The sequence below is a fragment of the Oncorhynchus clarkii genome, chromosome 5 (assembly GCF_045791955.1).
Source record: "Oncorhynchus clarkii lewisi isolate Uvic-CL-2024 chromosome 5, UVic_Ocla_1.0, whole genome shotgun sequence".
In the NCBI taxonomy this organism is placed as follows: Eukaryota; Metazoa; Chordata; class Actinopteri; order Salmoniformes; family Salmonidae; genus Oncorhynchus; species Oncorhynchus clarkii.
Window position 1 is genome coordinate 41,259,097 of NC_092151.1, and position 16,290 is coordinate 41,275,386.

General features: G+C 44.3%; 1 protein-coding gene and 1 long non-coding RNA gene across 3 annotated transcripts; both read right to left on the bottom strand.

Moving 5' to 3' along the window:
• Nucleotides 1–302: 302 nt before the first annotated feature.
• Nucleotides 303–1,839, bottom strand: LOC139408858 (uncharacterized). Its single transcript, XR_011634326.1, has 4 exons — nucleotides 1,638–1,839; nucleotides 1,293–1,345; nucleotides 855–1,033; nucleotides 303–450 (listed from the first exon to the last, which is right to left on the bottom strand). It is a non-coding gene; the product is annotated as an uncharacterized lncRNA (long non-coding RNA).
• Nucleotides 1,840–3,036: 1,197 nt separating this feature from the next.
• LOC139408857 (lin-54 DREAM MuvB core complex component) lies at nucleotides 3,037–15,640 on the bottom strand. 2 transcript variants are annotated; one of them, XM_071153256.1, is made up of 14 exons: nucleotides 15,465–15,640; nucleotides 12,435–13,217; nucleotides 11,652–11,763; nucleotides 11,323–11,435; nucleotides 11,064–11,192; nucleotides 10,192–10,384; nucleotides 9,965–10,038; nucleotides 9,474–9,662; nucleotides 9,294–9,385; nucleotides 8,507–8,578; nucleotides 8,253–8,355; nucleotides 7,903–8,040; nucleotides 6,319–6,521; nucleotides 3,037–5,452 (listed from the first exon to the last, which is right to left on the bottom strand). In XM_071153256.1, exons 2-14 carry the CDS (start codon nucleotides 13,182–13,184, stop codon nucleotides 5,257–5,259), a joined length of 2,364 nt encoding a protein of 787 aa, XP_071009357.1. In that variant the 5' UTR covers nucleotides 13,185–13,217; nucleotides 15,465–15,640; the 3' UTR covers nucleotides 3,037–5,256. The 2 variants fall into 2 exon arrangements, with proteins under 2 accessions (XP_071009357.1, XP_071009356.1); XM_071153255.1 differs by lacking the exon at nucleotides 15,465–15,640 and adding an exon at nucleotides 14,169–14,435.
• Nucleotides 15,641–16,290: the final 650 nt, after the last annotated feature.

Sequence of the window (16,290 nt, forward strand, 5' to 3'; positions counted from 1 at the left end):
TGCATCAGGCAAAATGTCCAACTGCTGAATAAAGTGAGTAAATCCCTCAGTATCATTGTACGGGAATCTTCATTTCCTCTCATTGCACAGTATTGGGCATGCAAGCTTAGGTCCTGACCAGAACTTGATGCTACCGTGGTTTAGCTATTCTAGTAAAACAACCAGGTTAATCAATTTCCCTACATGCATTTCAATCGAGTTTGTGTAACCTTCACCTTCAAATGTCATTCCAAAGTTCTATTTCCAAGAAAGGGCTATGAGAGACATTACACACATTTCTGAAATGGTCATTCAAATTAACATACTTTGTAGGGTTTTTCCCCCAAAACATTTATTGGAATTGGACAAGGGATAGTAAATGCTTATATCAATTTGTGCTGCAATTTCACAAGGTGCCATCTTTGTAGTTAATTTCACCGGGAAAAACACGGGCACTCTTCTTGCTGAAGCCTGGGGAAAAAACAAACTCATGGTTAGTGTGAATAGGGATGTCATTTGACAGACATTTTAAAACATGCCTGCATACTAAATAACAATTGCAACCTGGCCATATAACTGAAACATCGAAGACACTACTCTCATTCAAGTTCAATAATACAATCTCCCAGGCTTGGAAGACTAGGTCAGATTGGTAGTAACCATTAAAACAGCCTGCAGGCATATCCAGATAAAAAATCTACCCTATAGGATTACCTGCATCATACTTATGCAATAAGGCACTAGGGGCTGTGGTATATGGCCAATATACCACATGCCTGGACACAGCCCTTAGCCGTGGTATATCCCACGAGGTGCCTTATTGCTATTATAAACTGGTTACCAACATAATTAGAGCAGTAAAAATATTGGTATACCTTCTGATATACCACGGCTGTCAGCCAATACCCACAGAGTGAGTTGTTGCACAGCACTGAAGAAATCAAGAGCCTCTCCACGGTTGCTATGACCTACGCAGGCCTCCATGTTGTATCAGGGAAAAGTACTGAACTGACCTCCTGGTCCAAGTCACATCCTTTCCACCACCCACAGTATTCTGTTGGATAAGCACCAAAATATAAGCTTAAAATACAGCACAATCAAAGCTAGTCAAAATAATACCAATTATAGGCCAATGCACGTCCTCATATTAATGTAATAATAATCACTTTGGTTCATGATGTGAACAGCAGATACAGATTTGAATCATAGGACAAGGAAATGGTCTGTTGGACTCCATGAATTCCTCAAGCAATTTCAAATTACTGTTCAGAATTATAGGTTGTTTGACAAGACTAGCCAATTTGATATCTTACCATGTGTCCTGTATCAGTGTGTCATCCATCCTGCAACATTGCATCGGGAGACACTAGAAAAGGCAACAAATTGATACATTGTTACAACATTCGAGTCAGGCATAGGTCAGACCACGTGCAGACTAGACTTAAATAATTTTAAGCTAGTTACGAGTCCTCATAGTTGTAAAAAAAAATGTAATCACAGAGGTTCATGATGTGAACAGCAAATATTTAAAATCATCGGACAAGGAATAAGAATCTCTGATATTGATAGTCAATACTGGCTAAAGATAACAAGCTACTAACTATCAGCATGTGTTAGCAGTAACTAGCTATGCTATTAGAGGACTGAAGACAACTTACTGCAAGATCTGCATCAAATACCCAGTCACTGCCAGATCTGCATCAAATACCCAGTCATCATCTCGCCAACAAATGACGAAGTAATTTCTTTATCAAAACATTCTTCAAGATTATTTTTTTTTGCATCGATGTCACACGATTTGCTAGATTTTCGCTGTACTATTAATCAAATGAAATGAACAGACCTCGTGGTGGTAATTTGCGCACGCCTTTTATGTACACCGCAAAGCAATGTGGGAAAAACCAGAGAAAGGCAGGACTTCAGTAAAATGTCTGCTGGCAACTTCTAAAATAAATACATATATCAAATATGGACATCTGTAATAGCGTTACAATTACAAACGTGTTAATGTATAGGAGGTTTAAATCAACATAATTTCCCTGTAAAAAAAAAAAAACTGATCTGAAATCAGAATAGGCATATATCAGAGATCTCACATAATATCCAGCAGGCTTATGCATTTGTAAAATATTAATGCAATTTAGTTTACCAATTGAGAAAGAAATTCATACTTAAATGTATAAATTTAATTTGCTTCGTACTTCGCTTACATTACAGTCAACATCTTACATACTCTTTACTGAATATACATCTGAAAATCTGAAGGAAAAAAAAGTACTTTAATTCTGTTTTATAATCATGAGGATAACGTGAGATAAATAATTCTTGACAGAAAGATGTTTACAAGAATGGTGAAAAAAAAACGTTTTTAAAAAAAGAACTTGATTTCACCTAGAAAGTAATACAGGCAATGGTCACGTAACATATACAATCAACCAACCGGAATACAGAGTACTACAGAGCCATTGCACATGGTCTTTGAAACATGGAGGTGCAGATTTACACAGATCAGTTCAATATAGTCTCGAAAAAGACTAAATTCAGTACAGACCACTGCAGTAAAAAAAAGCCTGTTATTGCAAACATTTTGAGAAGGTCCATTGTTTTGTTTAGTGTACCCAAGTTTCATGGGTTAGGTTAAGTTTCTCCTGAAATATCTAGATTTGTTAAAACTTTTCTGTTCTCCAACAGAGCACAATTTAGCAGTTTAGCTTGATTGCTATTGATTGATTAATTCTGTTAAATGTCTCACTTCGTGAGAAGACAATCTAAAAAAGAAAAATTCCCTAACATTCACCATCAGATTGACGTAGTGAGTTTAGCACCATCACGGGGTTCTGGTTGTGCTCCTCTATTGGAAGCCCTTTGAAAATGTCCCACTTTGTGGGATGACAACGGATACAAAGGGTGTATTCAATGAGGTGAGACAAATGTTGCAGATAGACATGTAAAACAGAGCATACAATTCCAATCCTCTACCTAAAATACCATTGTATCGTTTCCACGCGATCCATTTCTATCTGAACGTTCTGTAACATTGCACCCTCCTGAACAGGCCGCAGAGAAATGTTTATTTTCTAGTATGAATAAAGCTATTTGGGATGCATCATGTCATTCAAACACACAGACCAATTGTTGATGCTGCTGCACAGCAATTTTGCAACACTTCAGCATCTAGCAAGGTCACCCATGCAATAAACAACGTTTTCAGTGCATAGGGATGATTACAACTTTGAAAAGCATGCGTGATGGTGTATAACACGGTCTTACTCAATCTCTTATGGTGAAAAACATGACCCGCACAAAGGCCCTCTGTTTGGACGAGGGTCATTTGTCAAAACGCCTGCTGGGAAGTTATTTTCTCTTCCTCTTTTTTTTTAAACACGCGTGTCTTCAATAACATTGCAGGAAAGAACAATAGACAGACAACGTAGTAAAAGTCCTTCGATGCCCTGAGCAGAGTGGAGAACGTAAGGCAAAGGTATCCTGGGGGGGGGGGGGGGGTAAGGCTACAATAACTAATAACAGTATTTGTTTACACTCAATACATGTAGAAAGGGATTGGCTTTGTGAGTAGGGAAATAACAGACCCAAAAGGGTCTTAAAAACATCACTTTCTTTATTCAAAACACTACCCAAATGCTGTTGAACACACACTTGATGGGTGTCATTACAGTGCGACACACAAGAGGCCAAATCATGTGTTGCCTGGTAATCCGTGATGACTTAGTAAAGCACAAAGCTACCAAGGAACAGCTTACTGTAGCATAAAGGCACTCAAATAGTTGCAGTGCTTCGGATATAGAGATACTATGACTAGATTCATTATCCAATCGAACAATCTACCGCTGGTTCTTGACGGTTATCCAACGTGTATGTGTGTGCGTGCGTGCTGTTCTCCATGTATTTGGAACGAGGCAAACTGATATTCACAAAGTGGTAAAAAAAAAAAGATAGGGGAAACAAGCATCCAATATTCATATATCCCTAATAAAGTGGACAACTTTCATACCCTGACAATGAATTTAGAGTACCGTAAGCCATGAGCACTTAAGTAGCGCAAATAACTTGGATTTGATATTGTGAAACCTTACCCTACCTGAATGTGTCAGAAACAGTACACCCCCCCCCCCCCCCCCCCCCCCCATACCAAAATACATACTATTTAGTTGTTTAAAAATTAAAAATGGCAAATGGAATCCTAATCTGTGATAAAAGTCAAAGTGGGAATATGTTAGTTGTTCCTAGATACTTTGCAAAGCTCTGAGCACAAGCTGAAACAGAGGTTGAAGAAAATAAATAGTGGGTAACGTGAGCATATCTTGTTGGGTTACAGTAATACGCTAGTTACTGAAGAGAGATGGCCGTCATGATTAGAACCTGGGCAACTACCTGTAGAAGGCAGTCAGAATGTGACCCTTCTTTCCTCATCTGCATCCAGAACCCTCAGAAATGATTAAAACAGAGCGAGAGGGTGAAAGAGAGGGACATATGCAAACAGAGCCATAATAAGATCGAGAAAATAAATGTGATTAAAAAAAAGATTAAAATAAAATAAATCCTATGATCTAAACCCCCCCCTTCCCAAAACACAAACAAACATTTGTCTGTTCCCCCTTGCACCTCTTTCTCTGGCGAGTCTCTCCCACAATCCTTATTTTTTCAGGGAGGCTGGGGGCATGGGGACAGCCCCTTCCTTCAGCCAAGGCTATGCAAAGGCTATTCCCACTAACTGTGAAGGAGAAGCACCAGCTCCAGAGAAATGCATGTCCTCCCAACACTAGATCTATGAGGGTGGGTAAACGGTGAGCAGTGCTCAGGACTGTCCATGCCTCCTGGTGCTGGCTGTGTCTAGCTAGCTAACAATTGATGGGACTGTGCACCACTCTCCACCCTATCCAATGCTAGCACTATGGGGATGGGAGAGAAAGCACATGGGCATGGCTAGCAGTAAGTGGAACAGACAGACAGTCCACTCCTCTCCCAATGCTTTTCCCAGAGGGTGGGCGAGAGAGACGGCGCCCAGGGCCGACTCCCCTCATCTCCCAGACCCACTGCTCATCTCTGAGACTGGGCGGCTAGCTAGCCAGCCCGGGAGGCAGAGAAACGAAGGACCACTACCACTCACCAGTCCTAATGTTTAGCTCTCAAGCTGGGGGAGAGAGGAGGCCACTATTCCCTTCTAGTCTCCCAGCACTAGTTTTCACTGGGCTGGGTGAGAGACATACAGACAGCGAACCCATGGACCTGGCCTAGCAGTTGATGGAGGGACCTGGCCTAGCAGTTGATGGAGGGACAGTCCGTCTTGCCCGCTGAGCTGATGATCCTCATGAGGCAGCGTCCAAACTCCTCCAGGATCATCCTCTCTGCGGTGGCCTGGGGCTGCTGGATCAGCTCTGCCTGCTCAGCCTGCTCCAGCAGACACTCACACGTGGCCTCTGCCACCTCCTTCGTCACAAATGTAAAGGGCATCCTGGTGGAGAGAGGATGAGATCAGCGACTGTTCTACCTACAAGATACACAGCATAGAGGGGGGAGTACAAAGCAGGATAGGCTGAAGAAATGAGAGGGGTTGAGGCTACAGAGAATCCATCTGGAGAGGATGGGTGGAGGAGAGGGGGTGAGAAGTAGGGTTGCAAAGCTAACAGTAATTTACCAAAGTTATCAGAATAGTCAGTCATTTGGGAAAGAGAAAATCTATAGCAACAACTTTGGTAATTTATACAGGAACATTATTTTCTCACACACACACACACACACACACACACACACACGTCAAAAGTTTGGACACACCTACTCCTTTCATGGGTTCTTCTTTATTTTTACTATTTTATACATTGTAGAATAAATGAAATAACATATGGAATCATGTAGTGAGGGGTGGCTACTTTGAAGAATCTCAAATATATTTTGATTTGTTTAACACTTTTTTGGTTACTACATGATTCCATGTGTGTTATTTCATAGTTTTGATGTCTTCACTATTATTCTACAATGTAGAAAATAGTACAAATAAAATACAAAAAAAAACATGGAATGAGTAGATGTGTCCAAAGGTCTAACTGGTACTGTACATAATTATCTTATTTCATATATTTTACATTTAATAAAACTACACATAGGGTCAGAGACTATTACAGACTACGATAGTCTGAAGTAGCAAAAAGGGCCACTAGATGTTTTTCGATAGATTACATAAAAACCTTGAAAGGAGACAAAAATCTGGTATTTTACTGGTAAACTTAGACATTTTCCAGTAAAATACCCTTCCTTTGCAACCCAAGTGAGAAGCGAGAGGGTGAATCTCGGAAGGTGAGGCTGGAGAGAGTGAGTCTTTACCTCCCCCCTCCGCTGGTGATGGCCGGGGTGGTCCTTGTGAACAGGTCCGAGATCTGCGACGACAGCTTGGTCTTGGCTGCCGTCTGCTGTTGAACTCTCACCTCAGCTGCGTCGGCCAGGTGCATCAGAGTCTTCCTCTCAGGGCTCTCCTCAAAGTTCTTACAGCCAACACACTTACAGGTAGACGAGCACATGATCTTGGCCTGGCAGAGAGAGAAGAAACAGCAAGGCTGAGTCTCAATGAGGTCAACCAGGGCTGGGGACGATGAGCTGAATTAGGTGTGTTACGGCTTGGTTTTACTGCTTGGCTGGAACAAAAGCCATGCTCCCACACCGAACCCTTACGGACAAGTAAGGTCTTCACTCAAGCTGTTATAGTGACCGTGTTATCGCCAGTCACGAGTCGTGACCACAGTTAAATTCCATGTGACCGTTGAGTCACGATAACCAGGCTTCTCCAAGGCGCACTTGATGCCGCTGATGGTCATTAGTAGCCTACCAAACTTGCTAACGGCCAGTCGCTAATGGTCTGGTACTCAGCACTCCATTATCCAGGCTGTATAATATTCGGCCGTGATTGGGAGTCCCATAGGGCGGCGCACAATTGGCCCAGCGTCGTCCAGGTTTGGCCGGGGTAGGATGTTATTGTAAATAAGAATTTGTTCTTAACTGACTTGCCTAGTTCAATAAAGGTTCAATAAAAAATCGAATCACTCTGACATCAATGCAAATGCCATCGAATATCAAACCAAACACTTCATGAGAGCCCTGGCATTCAGAGTTTGAGTGGAATAGGATCACCTGCTGCGCAGGACCTCTGAAACAGAGTTGGAGAGCCCAAAGCCTAGTGAAACGTGATCTTATAAGCACCCAATCGTGTGTGAAAACAGAGTTTTGACTGGCCACTACTTAAAAGAGGATCCCAGCTTTCTCGTGCTGCTATTTTTATTGCTCAACTCTTAAAATTAAGCACATAAATCTGCTTATTAAAGACGTAACCTCCATTTGCAGGCTACGGATTATCTTTTTTTTTTGTGGGCAATTCTAAATAAATAAAAAAATAAGAATAGATTCAATTAAGAATAGTCTGATGGGTGTGAATATTATCAAGTGCTTGTCAAATTGTGAATGAGAGACTGATGAAGTGTGTGCGGCTTGCGCAAGAAACAGAGCAGAGCCTTTCATGCAACCCCCCCCCCCCCCAAAAGAAAACATTACAACTTTTTAAAATGTATATGTTCTAAAGGTCAGCATCGGTGGCTTGTAGGCTATGCGTGAAAGCCTGGAGATGCTAAGTACGTTTATGTTAATTAACGGTCAATTACTGTGAGACCGGCAGTTATTTGCATGACAGTTAAAGGCTGACAAAATGTCATGATCGCCACAGTCCTAGTCTTCACATCGTTTCCTACCTTTTATCTACAGTGATATCAAAAGATTGGACAAGTGAAAGTAAGATAGAATAGAACAGTATAGAATACAACTTTAACGTCCACCTGTAGAGAGAGAGAGAGAGAGAGCGAGAGAGAGCGAGAGCGAGAGCGAGAGCGAGAGAGAGAGAGAGAGAGAGAGATGGAGGCCCACCTCGTAACACTCGCAGTAGTTCTTCAGACATCCCGAGCGTTTACAGTTGCAGCCTTTGCTGTGTCTGCGGTCCGACTCGCCCTCTTTACCTTTACCGATCTTCGGCTTGAATGCCTCCGGGTTACGGTCCAGACACGCCTGGGGGAAATAACCCACCCCTCTTAAAACAACTCTTTACACAAGTAGTCGGATACAACTAAATGGTTACTTTTACCACAAGACCAAATGATAACACTAATCAAGGAGTACATTAGCCACGCAAAGCTTTTCTCCACACAAAAACCAAGACAGATAAGCTGACAGAGTTGAGTCAAATCGGATTCGTCTTGTGGTGGCGGACCGTTCCTCACCTTGATGGCTTTAGCTCGCTCGGTCTCGTGTTCCAGGTTGTTGAAGCAGTTGGTACAGTTACAGCTCTGACAGAACTCCCCGTTGGCAAAGCAGTCACAGTACCTGCAGAGAGAGCAAGACCACATTGAGGTTATGCCCATCTCCATGACGTCTACACTCTAAATACAGGATTTTTTTTTTTTTTTAAAGCGGGAATTCTGTTACACATGAACAGTTGAGTGGGTAGGAGCTCCCTGTAAGTTGTAGCACATACAGTTTGAGACACTGAGACTTGTTGCAGTTGCAGGGCTTCCGTGGTCTGGAGGCAGCGTCTGATGTTGATAAGCTGTGGGAGGAAGGAATACGCGTACGATTAGTCAGCGCATTGAGTTTATTAACAACGTGGTCATAGAAATCTGTCGATGTGCCTTTGAGCAAGGCACTTAAGCCCAATTTGCTCCAGGGACGCCGTACTACTGCAGCTGACCCTGTAAAACAACATTTCACTGCACCTATCCAGCGTATGTGACAACAAAACCTGAAATACAGTGAGCTCCACAAGTATTGGGACAGTGACAAATTTGTTGTTGTTTTGCCTCTGTACTCCAGCACTTCGGATTTGAAATGATACAATGACTAAATTCTAAGTAAGAATATAATATGTTTCTAAACACTTCTACGTGAATGTGGATGCTACCATGATTACAGATAATCCTGAATAATGAAGAGTGAAAAAGTTACACACACAAATATCATACACCTCCCCCCCACCCTAAAACAATATGCCAAACTCCCGTTATTGTAATGGTGAGAGGTTAGCATGTCTTGGTGGTATGATCATCATTATTCACGATTCATTCAGGATTATCTGCAATCATGGTAGCATCCACATTCATGTAGAAGTGTTTAGAAACATTATACTCTTATTTCCAATAAAAGTGACTCCAAAATGGCACAATACATTATTTACCATTCATTTCTATTGGGCAAAAAAATAATAATCTGGAACACAACCAAAATAAACAGCAAATGCACCCAACAAATTTGGGTGCTGTGCTCACCCATTGAGAGGCAGTCTGGCCTGAGTCTGGATGCCTGTAGAGGTGGGGAACCCAGAGCTGCTGGCCAAAGTCACATACGCAGACTGTTGGAGCTGAAAGGGAGCGAGAGAGACGTGAGAACACGGGGGGACACACACACACGCGTTTAAAATGCCTCCAACACACAACCCAGCCCTATACCTGCGTGACATAATGTGCGGGCAGCACAGTATAGCCCATGTTCCCAGACCCAGGCGCCAGCATGGTGCCCGGGGGTAGGTTGGTGAGGTTGGGCTGGATCTGGGGAAGCGGAGTGGCGGGCATGATCAACCTCTGCTGGGTCTGAGTTGTCAGCACCTGGCCCGACGACGTCAGGGGCTTGGGCACCACCTGAGAGAGGGGAAGAGGAATGAAGGTTAGTTGGGGCGGCAGGGTAGCCTAGTGGTTAGAGCATTGGACTAGTAACCGAAAGGTTGCAAGTTCAAATCCCTGAGCTGACAATCTGCCCCTTCATTGGCGGTCATTGAGAATAAGAACTTGTTATTAACTGACTTGCCTAGTTAAATAAAGGTAAAATAAAATTGTTAAATTACACTACATTAATTGAGAGTGCATGTCTGTAGCTGTTGTGGCCGAGTGAATCAATAAGGGAACAATTCCATCTGTAAGTAATGTGTGTGTGTGTGTTTCACCTGCTTCATGGTCTGTGCTGGGATGATGGGGACAGACATCCTGACTTGGGCTGTGTTGACCACCATGGGCTTGGCTGTGGAAGGAAGAGAAGTCATATGAAATACCAGCTCTATTATGGCCCTGTTTGGACCTGCCAGTCTCTATGGATAATCGTAATTTTACATCAACAGGATGCTACCATGATTGCAGATAATCCTGAATGAATCTGTTGATGTCTGTCTCCTACCGGTCATGGATGAGTTGGTGCAGTGGCTGCCGGCCTGTCCCGTGCTGCTGCCCGTGGTGGCAGTGACCAGCCTGACGTAGTGGAAGCGGCTGCCGGGCACCTGGATCTGCTGCACGTTGGACGAGGTGGACAGGGGGAAGATGGTCTTAAACTGGGGGCCGCCCACCGTCACAGTCTGCACCGGCTTCATGGGCTGTGAGGAGAGGGGGGGGGGAATTGGTCAGGGTCAGCAGTAGCATGCATAATTCAAATTATCAAGGGCTTGGTGATTAACTTGGCGGCCTTGTGGTTAGAGTATTTATTTATTTTCATTTCACCTTTAATTAACCAGGTAGGCCAGTTGAGAACAAGTTCTCATTTACAACTGCGACCTGGCCAAGATAAAGCAGTGCGACAAAAAAACAACACAAGAGTTACCACATAGGATAAACAAAAAGTACAGTCAATAACACAATAGAAAAACCTATATACAGTGTGTGCAAACGGAGTAAGGAGGTAAGGCGATAAATAGGCCGTAGTACCGAGTATCCGCCGTGAGATTGGAAGGTTAGGAGTACGATCCCCGGACTGAGTCATACCAAAGTTAAGATAGGAAGCAATGCGTCTCCGCTTGGCACACAGCATTAAGAAGATGGCCCTGCGATAGATTAGTGTCCTGTCCAGGGGGAGTAATGGACAGGACACTAGGCTCATGCTCCTATGAGCAGTTCCGGAAGGCTACTTTTTGGTGATTAGTTGACTAGTTGAATCAGGTGATCCAGTGCTTGAATAGAACAAAAAAAATGTGCAGTCCTGAGGCTGGGGTCCCAGAGGGCCAGAGAAACTGTTAGAGAGGTTAGTTTTACCTATGCCGTAGAATGGCTGGAGACTACCTTGGCTGGAGAGGTGGCTGTAGACTGTTGTACTAGTATCTGCTGTCCCAGGTGGGCCATGTTGAGCGGCAGAGACACTGACTTCTGAGGGGAGTTGGGTACCTGGGAGGCCACCGACACCATCGTCAACTGTTACACAAAAAGAAAACAGTATAGGTTTAGTCATGAAATCCAAACGGAAAATGGGGAAAACTGCAATGGGTCTCTCTCTCCCTGGCTCAAAGTGGGGTCAGAGGGATTGAGTGGCAGCGTGTCTGACTTTGCTAGGTGACTTGAGGGGGGAGATGGCAATCTTGCTGTTGGAGCTGAGGGTCTCAGAGAGAGTGATGGTCCGCGGGGGGGTCACTGGGCTGCTCGTGGACAGGACTCGACCTGGGAAGTGGGGTCGGGGGAGAATCACAACGATGAGGTCAGAAGCAGGGATCAAAGTCTACATAGTTTTCTATGGCTCAAAGCGGCTATGACACAGTTATAACTCAGGCTGTACGTTCAATGATTACACAGCTTATCCCTGAGCGTGTGGCACATTACAAACCAAGCATTAATTCTATGAAGGGGTTAATACGACAAACACGTGACGGTGATTACCTGTAATGACATTGGATACTGATGTCTGGGCGGTCAGACCTTTGTTGTTGACAGCTTTAGTGATGATGAACTTGATTGGTCCAGCTGACGACACCTGCGTTTTCTTTGCAATCTGTTGGCAAATACATTCATTGACCTTCACTGTACGAACTACAGCAAAGAGACCTACACATGAAGCTGGCCAAATCACCAGCAAACCTTCAAAAAGGTAACCCGTGGCTAAATTCATCTCCTCACTACAAAATGTGTACACAGCTGAGCACAGACAAACAAGTCAACAAACAAGTAAACAGGTCAACAAACAAGTAAACAAATCAGGCCTCGGGCCTCTCGAGTGATGCAGCGGTCTAAGGCACTGCATTGCAATCTGTCACCACAGATCCTGGTTCGATCCCAGGCTGTGTCGCAGCCGGCCGCGACCCAGGAGACGGCGCACAATTAGCCCAGCATTGTCCGGGTTAGGGGAGAGTTTGGCCGGCCGGGTTGTCCTTGTTCCATCGCGCTCTAGTAACTCCTGTGGCGGGCCGGGCGCAGTGCAAGCTTGCCAGGTGTACGATGTTTTCTCCGACACATTGGTGCGGCTGGCTTGCGGGATAAGAAAGCGTTGTGTCAAGAAGCAGAGCGGCTTGGCAGGATCGTGATCGGAGGACGCACAGCTCTCAACCATCGCCTCTCCCGAGTCCGTACAGGAGTTGCTGCGATGGAACAAGACTAACTATCAATCGGATATCACGAAATTGGGGAGAAAAATTTAATAAAATTACAAAAATGATCAGGTCTCACCTGAACAGTCTTCAGCTGCTGGGCCTGCAGGGTGGACATCTGACTGGCCGAGCTGACCGCCTGCCCCACCATGACCGGCTTCAGGTCTGTCCTCCCCCCTATCGTCAGCACCTTGAAATGCTGCGGGTTGGCCTTGGCCTCCCCCTGCCCTGAGCCAGGCTTGGAGCCCGTGTGGGGCAGCTGCAGCACAATAGACTGGCCTGACTTGCCTATGGCCGTCACCATGAACTTCTGGCCCCCTGGAGTGATAGTGGTGGTGCCTGGGGACCTGGTGGTGTCTGCTCCCGGGGATGAGGCCACCTTATTGAGGATGATCTGGTGGTTGGCTGAGAGCTTCTGTAAGCCCCCCGTGGTGAGACTGACCCCACCCAGGCTGGTAGTGGTTTTGGGGGTGGTGGAGGTGAGGGTGGAGGCTGTGGCGGGTCGGAGGGTAAGGGGGGAGGATGAAGCTATGGATGGGGTGAGGAGGAGCTGAGTGGCGGAGGTGGTGCTACAGAGGGTGGAGTCTGTGGTGATGGAGGTGGTCAGGGCCTGAGTCCGCTGGGTCGGCGGGGCATCCGAACACAGGCTAACGATCTCTGGGACGGCGAGAACATCTGTTTCCATGGGGATTGGTGCATCGGCGCTGGGCTGTGATTGGCCAGACGCCGCAGGGGACTCGGCGGGTGGGTCGTCATCCATGACGATGGCCTCGGTGTCCATTATCTCGTCAGGGAGGAGGATGTTCAGCTCTGGCGACACCACGTCCATGTCTCCAGGTTTACACTCAGCTCAAAACAGTCGCTACAGGAGACAAAACGGGGAACATTAGAATGTCAGTCCAATAAGAATGGCAGTCCAAATAATTTATTAGAAGCATCAAACACCTTTTCTGGTACTTTCCTTTCGTATCAAGGAAAGTACCCGTACACAAATAAACGACAGAAATAGCTGCAGCAACTTTTGGGATAGAGTCAAAACATGCAGTTCCAAACAGAGGTTTTTAGATCCTGCTTGGTGCCAATAAGCAATTGATAGGCAACCAAGAGTAATTGCAAAAGTATTTTATATCTGGAAAAAAAGTTAAATAAAGTGAGATGCCTAAAACTGAATTACCTTTTTCCAATTCCTGCATATGAACATGTGTTGATGTTTGCATATAACGGTGTGGATGTTGCGCACACACACACACTACTGCAACGACACGAGAAGGTGCAAACCCATCACTATTGATTTGAAGGATGTCATTGTCATATACAGCCCAAATCATGTAACGGTAGTGTGTGACATCAGTAAATATATTAAGATGCACAGATCTGCTATCAATAACGCAAGAATCAATAGCAAATCCACCAAATAGTTTCAAAGACAGCGATGAATTTCATAAGAAATTAAAAAGTTGGTACACACATAGGCAATGGAACATCGAGTAACTGACGTTACAAAAATATAAAATCATAAAGTATCTATTTAAATAGCATTAGAAATGTTGGCTAGTTGAGTTAAATGCGGTAGTGTAGCCAGCCACCGAGAACACCACATTTTTGTTGTTTATGTAACGACATTATGACCCGAACTCTTTGATTGCAATACTACATTAAACGCTTACTTTGCAACAAAGCCCACCTGATTTCGAACGGTATAAATGAGAATTTAGCTCGCTAACTAACATGTCATCGATTGTGTGGCTAGCTAACGTAGCTAGCTTGGCTAGGCCGCTTCGGGCATCCAGGAGAATAACAATCTTTGTCCTACCTCCGCCGTAGTCCAAATAAGACAGATGGTACACTATACAAGTCGATAAACTACGGGGTATCGATGTTCCATCTTCTCAATTTTCTATAAGATATATGGTTGGGGGCCGATTCTTGTTTTCTCAACTAAGCAGCCTGTCAAAATCATCCATTGGTGACAGGAGCAGCACTATGAAAACGACCAGCTAGCTAGCTAGCTACGTTTCTATTTTCAGGCCGGGGTTGGATTTCGAAAGATCCGCCATTTTCACCTCGTCATCAGTTAACTAAATAGACGAGAGGAAGATATAGCAATAGAGATGAACGCCCATGCCATGGATCTTGTTTACCAATGAAGTAATGGTGGTACCGTTTGCAATTGATCCTAACCGGGTAGTGCAACACAGTAATATTAAAAGAGTACTCCGGGTTGTCACCATAACGTTACAAACCATGTGATATTGTAAATATTTACATGGTACTCTGTGTAGAACTACACAGTGAACGACACGAATGATACATCTACATTATTGTCCATTGGTAATCAACTGTGGTGAACTGTTATTTTGTGCTTTTGGGAAGAAAAACAATTCTAATGTAAAATAATCCAATGTCATTAGAACAACCTTTTTTACAGGCATTTGTCACAGAACAACACCCCAGAAACCTTGATATAAAAAAGGGGGATATGACCTTCCTTGGGGGAAAAAAAGCAACCTTAGAGGAACCAAGCCCGAGGCCAGCATCAGACCATTTGACAGTCGAAGCCCCAGCTGCTTTCAAGCCATTTCCCCAAGCAGACAGTAGACAGACCAGGAGGGTATTTTTCCGGCTAGCCAAAATTGAATAGACAGGATAACTGCAGTGGCAAGCCCCCCTGCAAGCTAAGCCCTAATGGCAAACTGGGCAAGCGAAATCATAAAATTACTCTCCATTTGTCAGGGTGCTGGAAGCAAGCTGCATTTCTAATGCATTTGATGTCATTAAATATGAAATCACACAAAGTTATAGTCTGAATAATCAATGTCATTCTCAAACATCAGCAAATGCAGCCATGTAACGTTGATAATAGTCACCTTTATTTGAATGAATGGTAAATAAATGTGTTATGTGCCTATGCATGTTTTCCAACTTCCTGTCGCGTCTACAACAGCAGTTCTATGCTAAATTAGCTAGTTAGAATAAGGTATCTTCCTATGCAGCTAACTGGCCAATTGGACATAATCAGCTGTTAGCAAGCAAGCCTTGCCATCAGCTAACTCATTAGCATGTTGGCTAACATTATTTTGCCCCTTTCACACAGCGAATAGATTCTTACGTGGCTTGTTTTCCCCCTGGGTGCAACACTTTTGGTGACACGAAACGTGTTAACGCACACACTCCTTCGCCGTTCCAAACAGGCGGAGCAACATCTCGGTAAAACCCACAGAAACGTAGACGATTGTTCAAAATACCGCGCGTAGCACCATTTCACCCCTAACATCCCATAATAATGTCACGCCCTCCTTGACAACCACACCGCGCGTCATCGATAGCGCTACAACAAAGGAGTGCGTTCGTAGAGTAATTTATGAATTTACGAATGCGCAATACCGGTTGAATATGACGGGTTTCAGTAAAATTAGACAAAAAACGTAATTCAATTGCTGCTAGCTGCACATTTACAGTCACCAACGTTATAGGGTGTGTTCATAAATTCAATGTGGCGATCTACTCTGATTTCAGACAACTTTCGTCTGAGTGTGCCAGAGCGCAGAATAACATGCATTTATGAACGCTGAACACCCGTTGAATATAGCTGGTGTCCGTAAACGTCCGCAAAAAATGCTAATTAAATTGTTGCCCGCAGCACAGTTACGGTCACCAGCGCTCTGGATAACATCAAAACAGCCTAACCAGCTCTGCTAGGGCTGGTAAGAAGTAGCTAGCAAGCTAGCCAACTTTGTACAGTTAGCTTGGGTGCTGGGATCACTCAGATCAACCCTACTCCTCTGCCAGAGAGTCCAGTGTGCGAAACGCTCTGAATTTAGGAATGTACAATCTTGGCAATGCTCTGAATTTATGAATGCCCAGACTGCACTCTGAGCGCACTCTGTCACTCTAAAGTGAATTTACGAACACACCCTCAGCAAGACTGCAAAGTG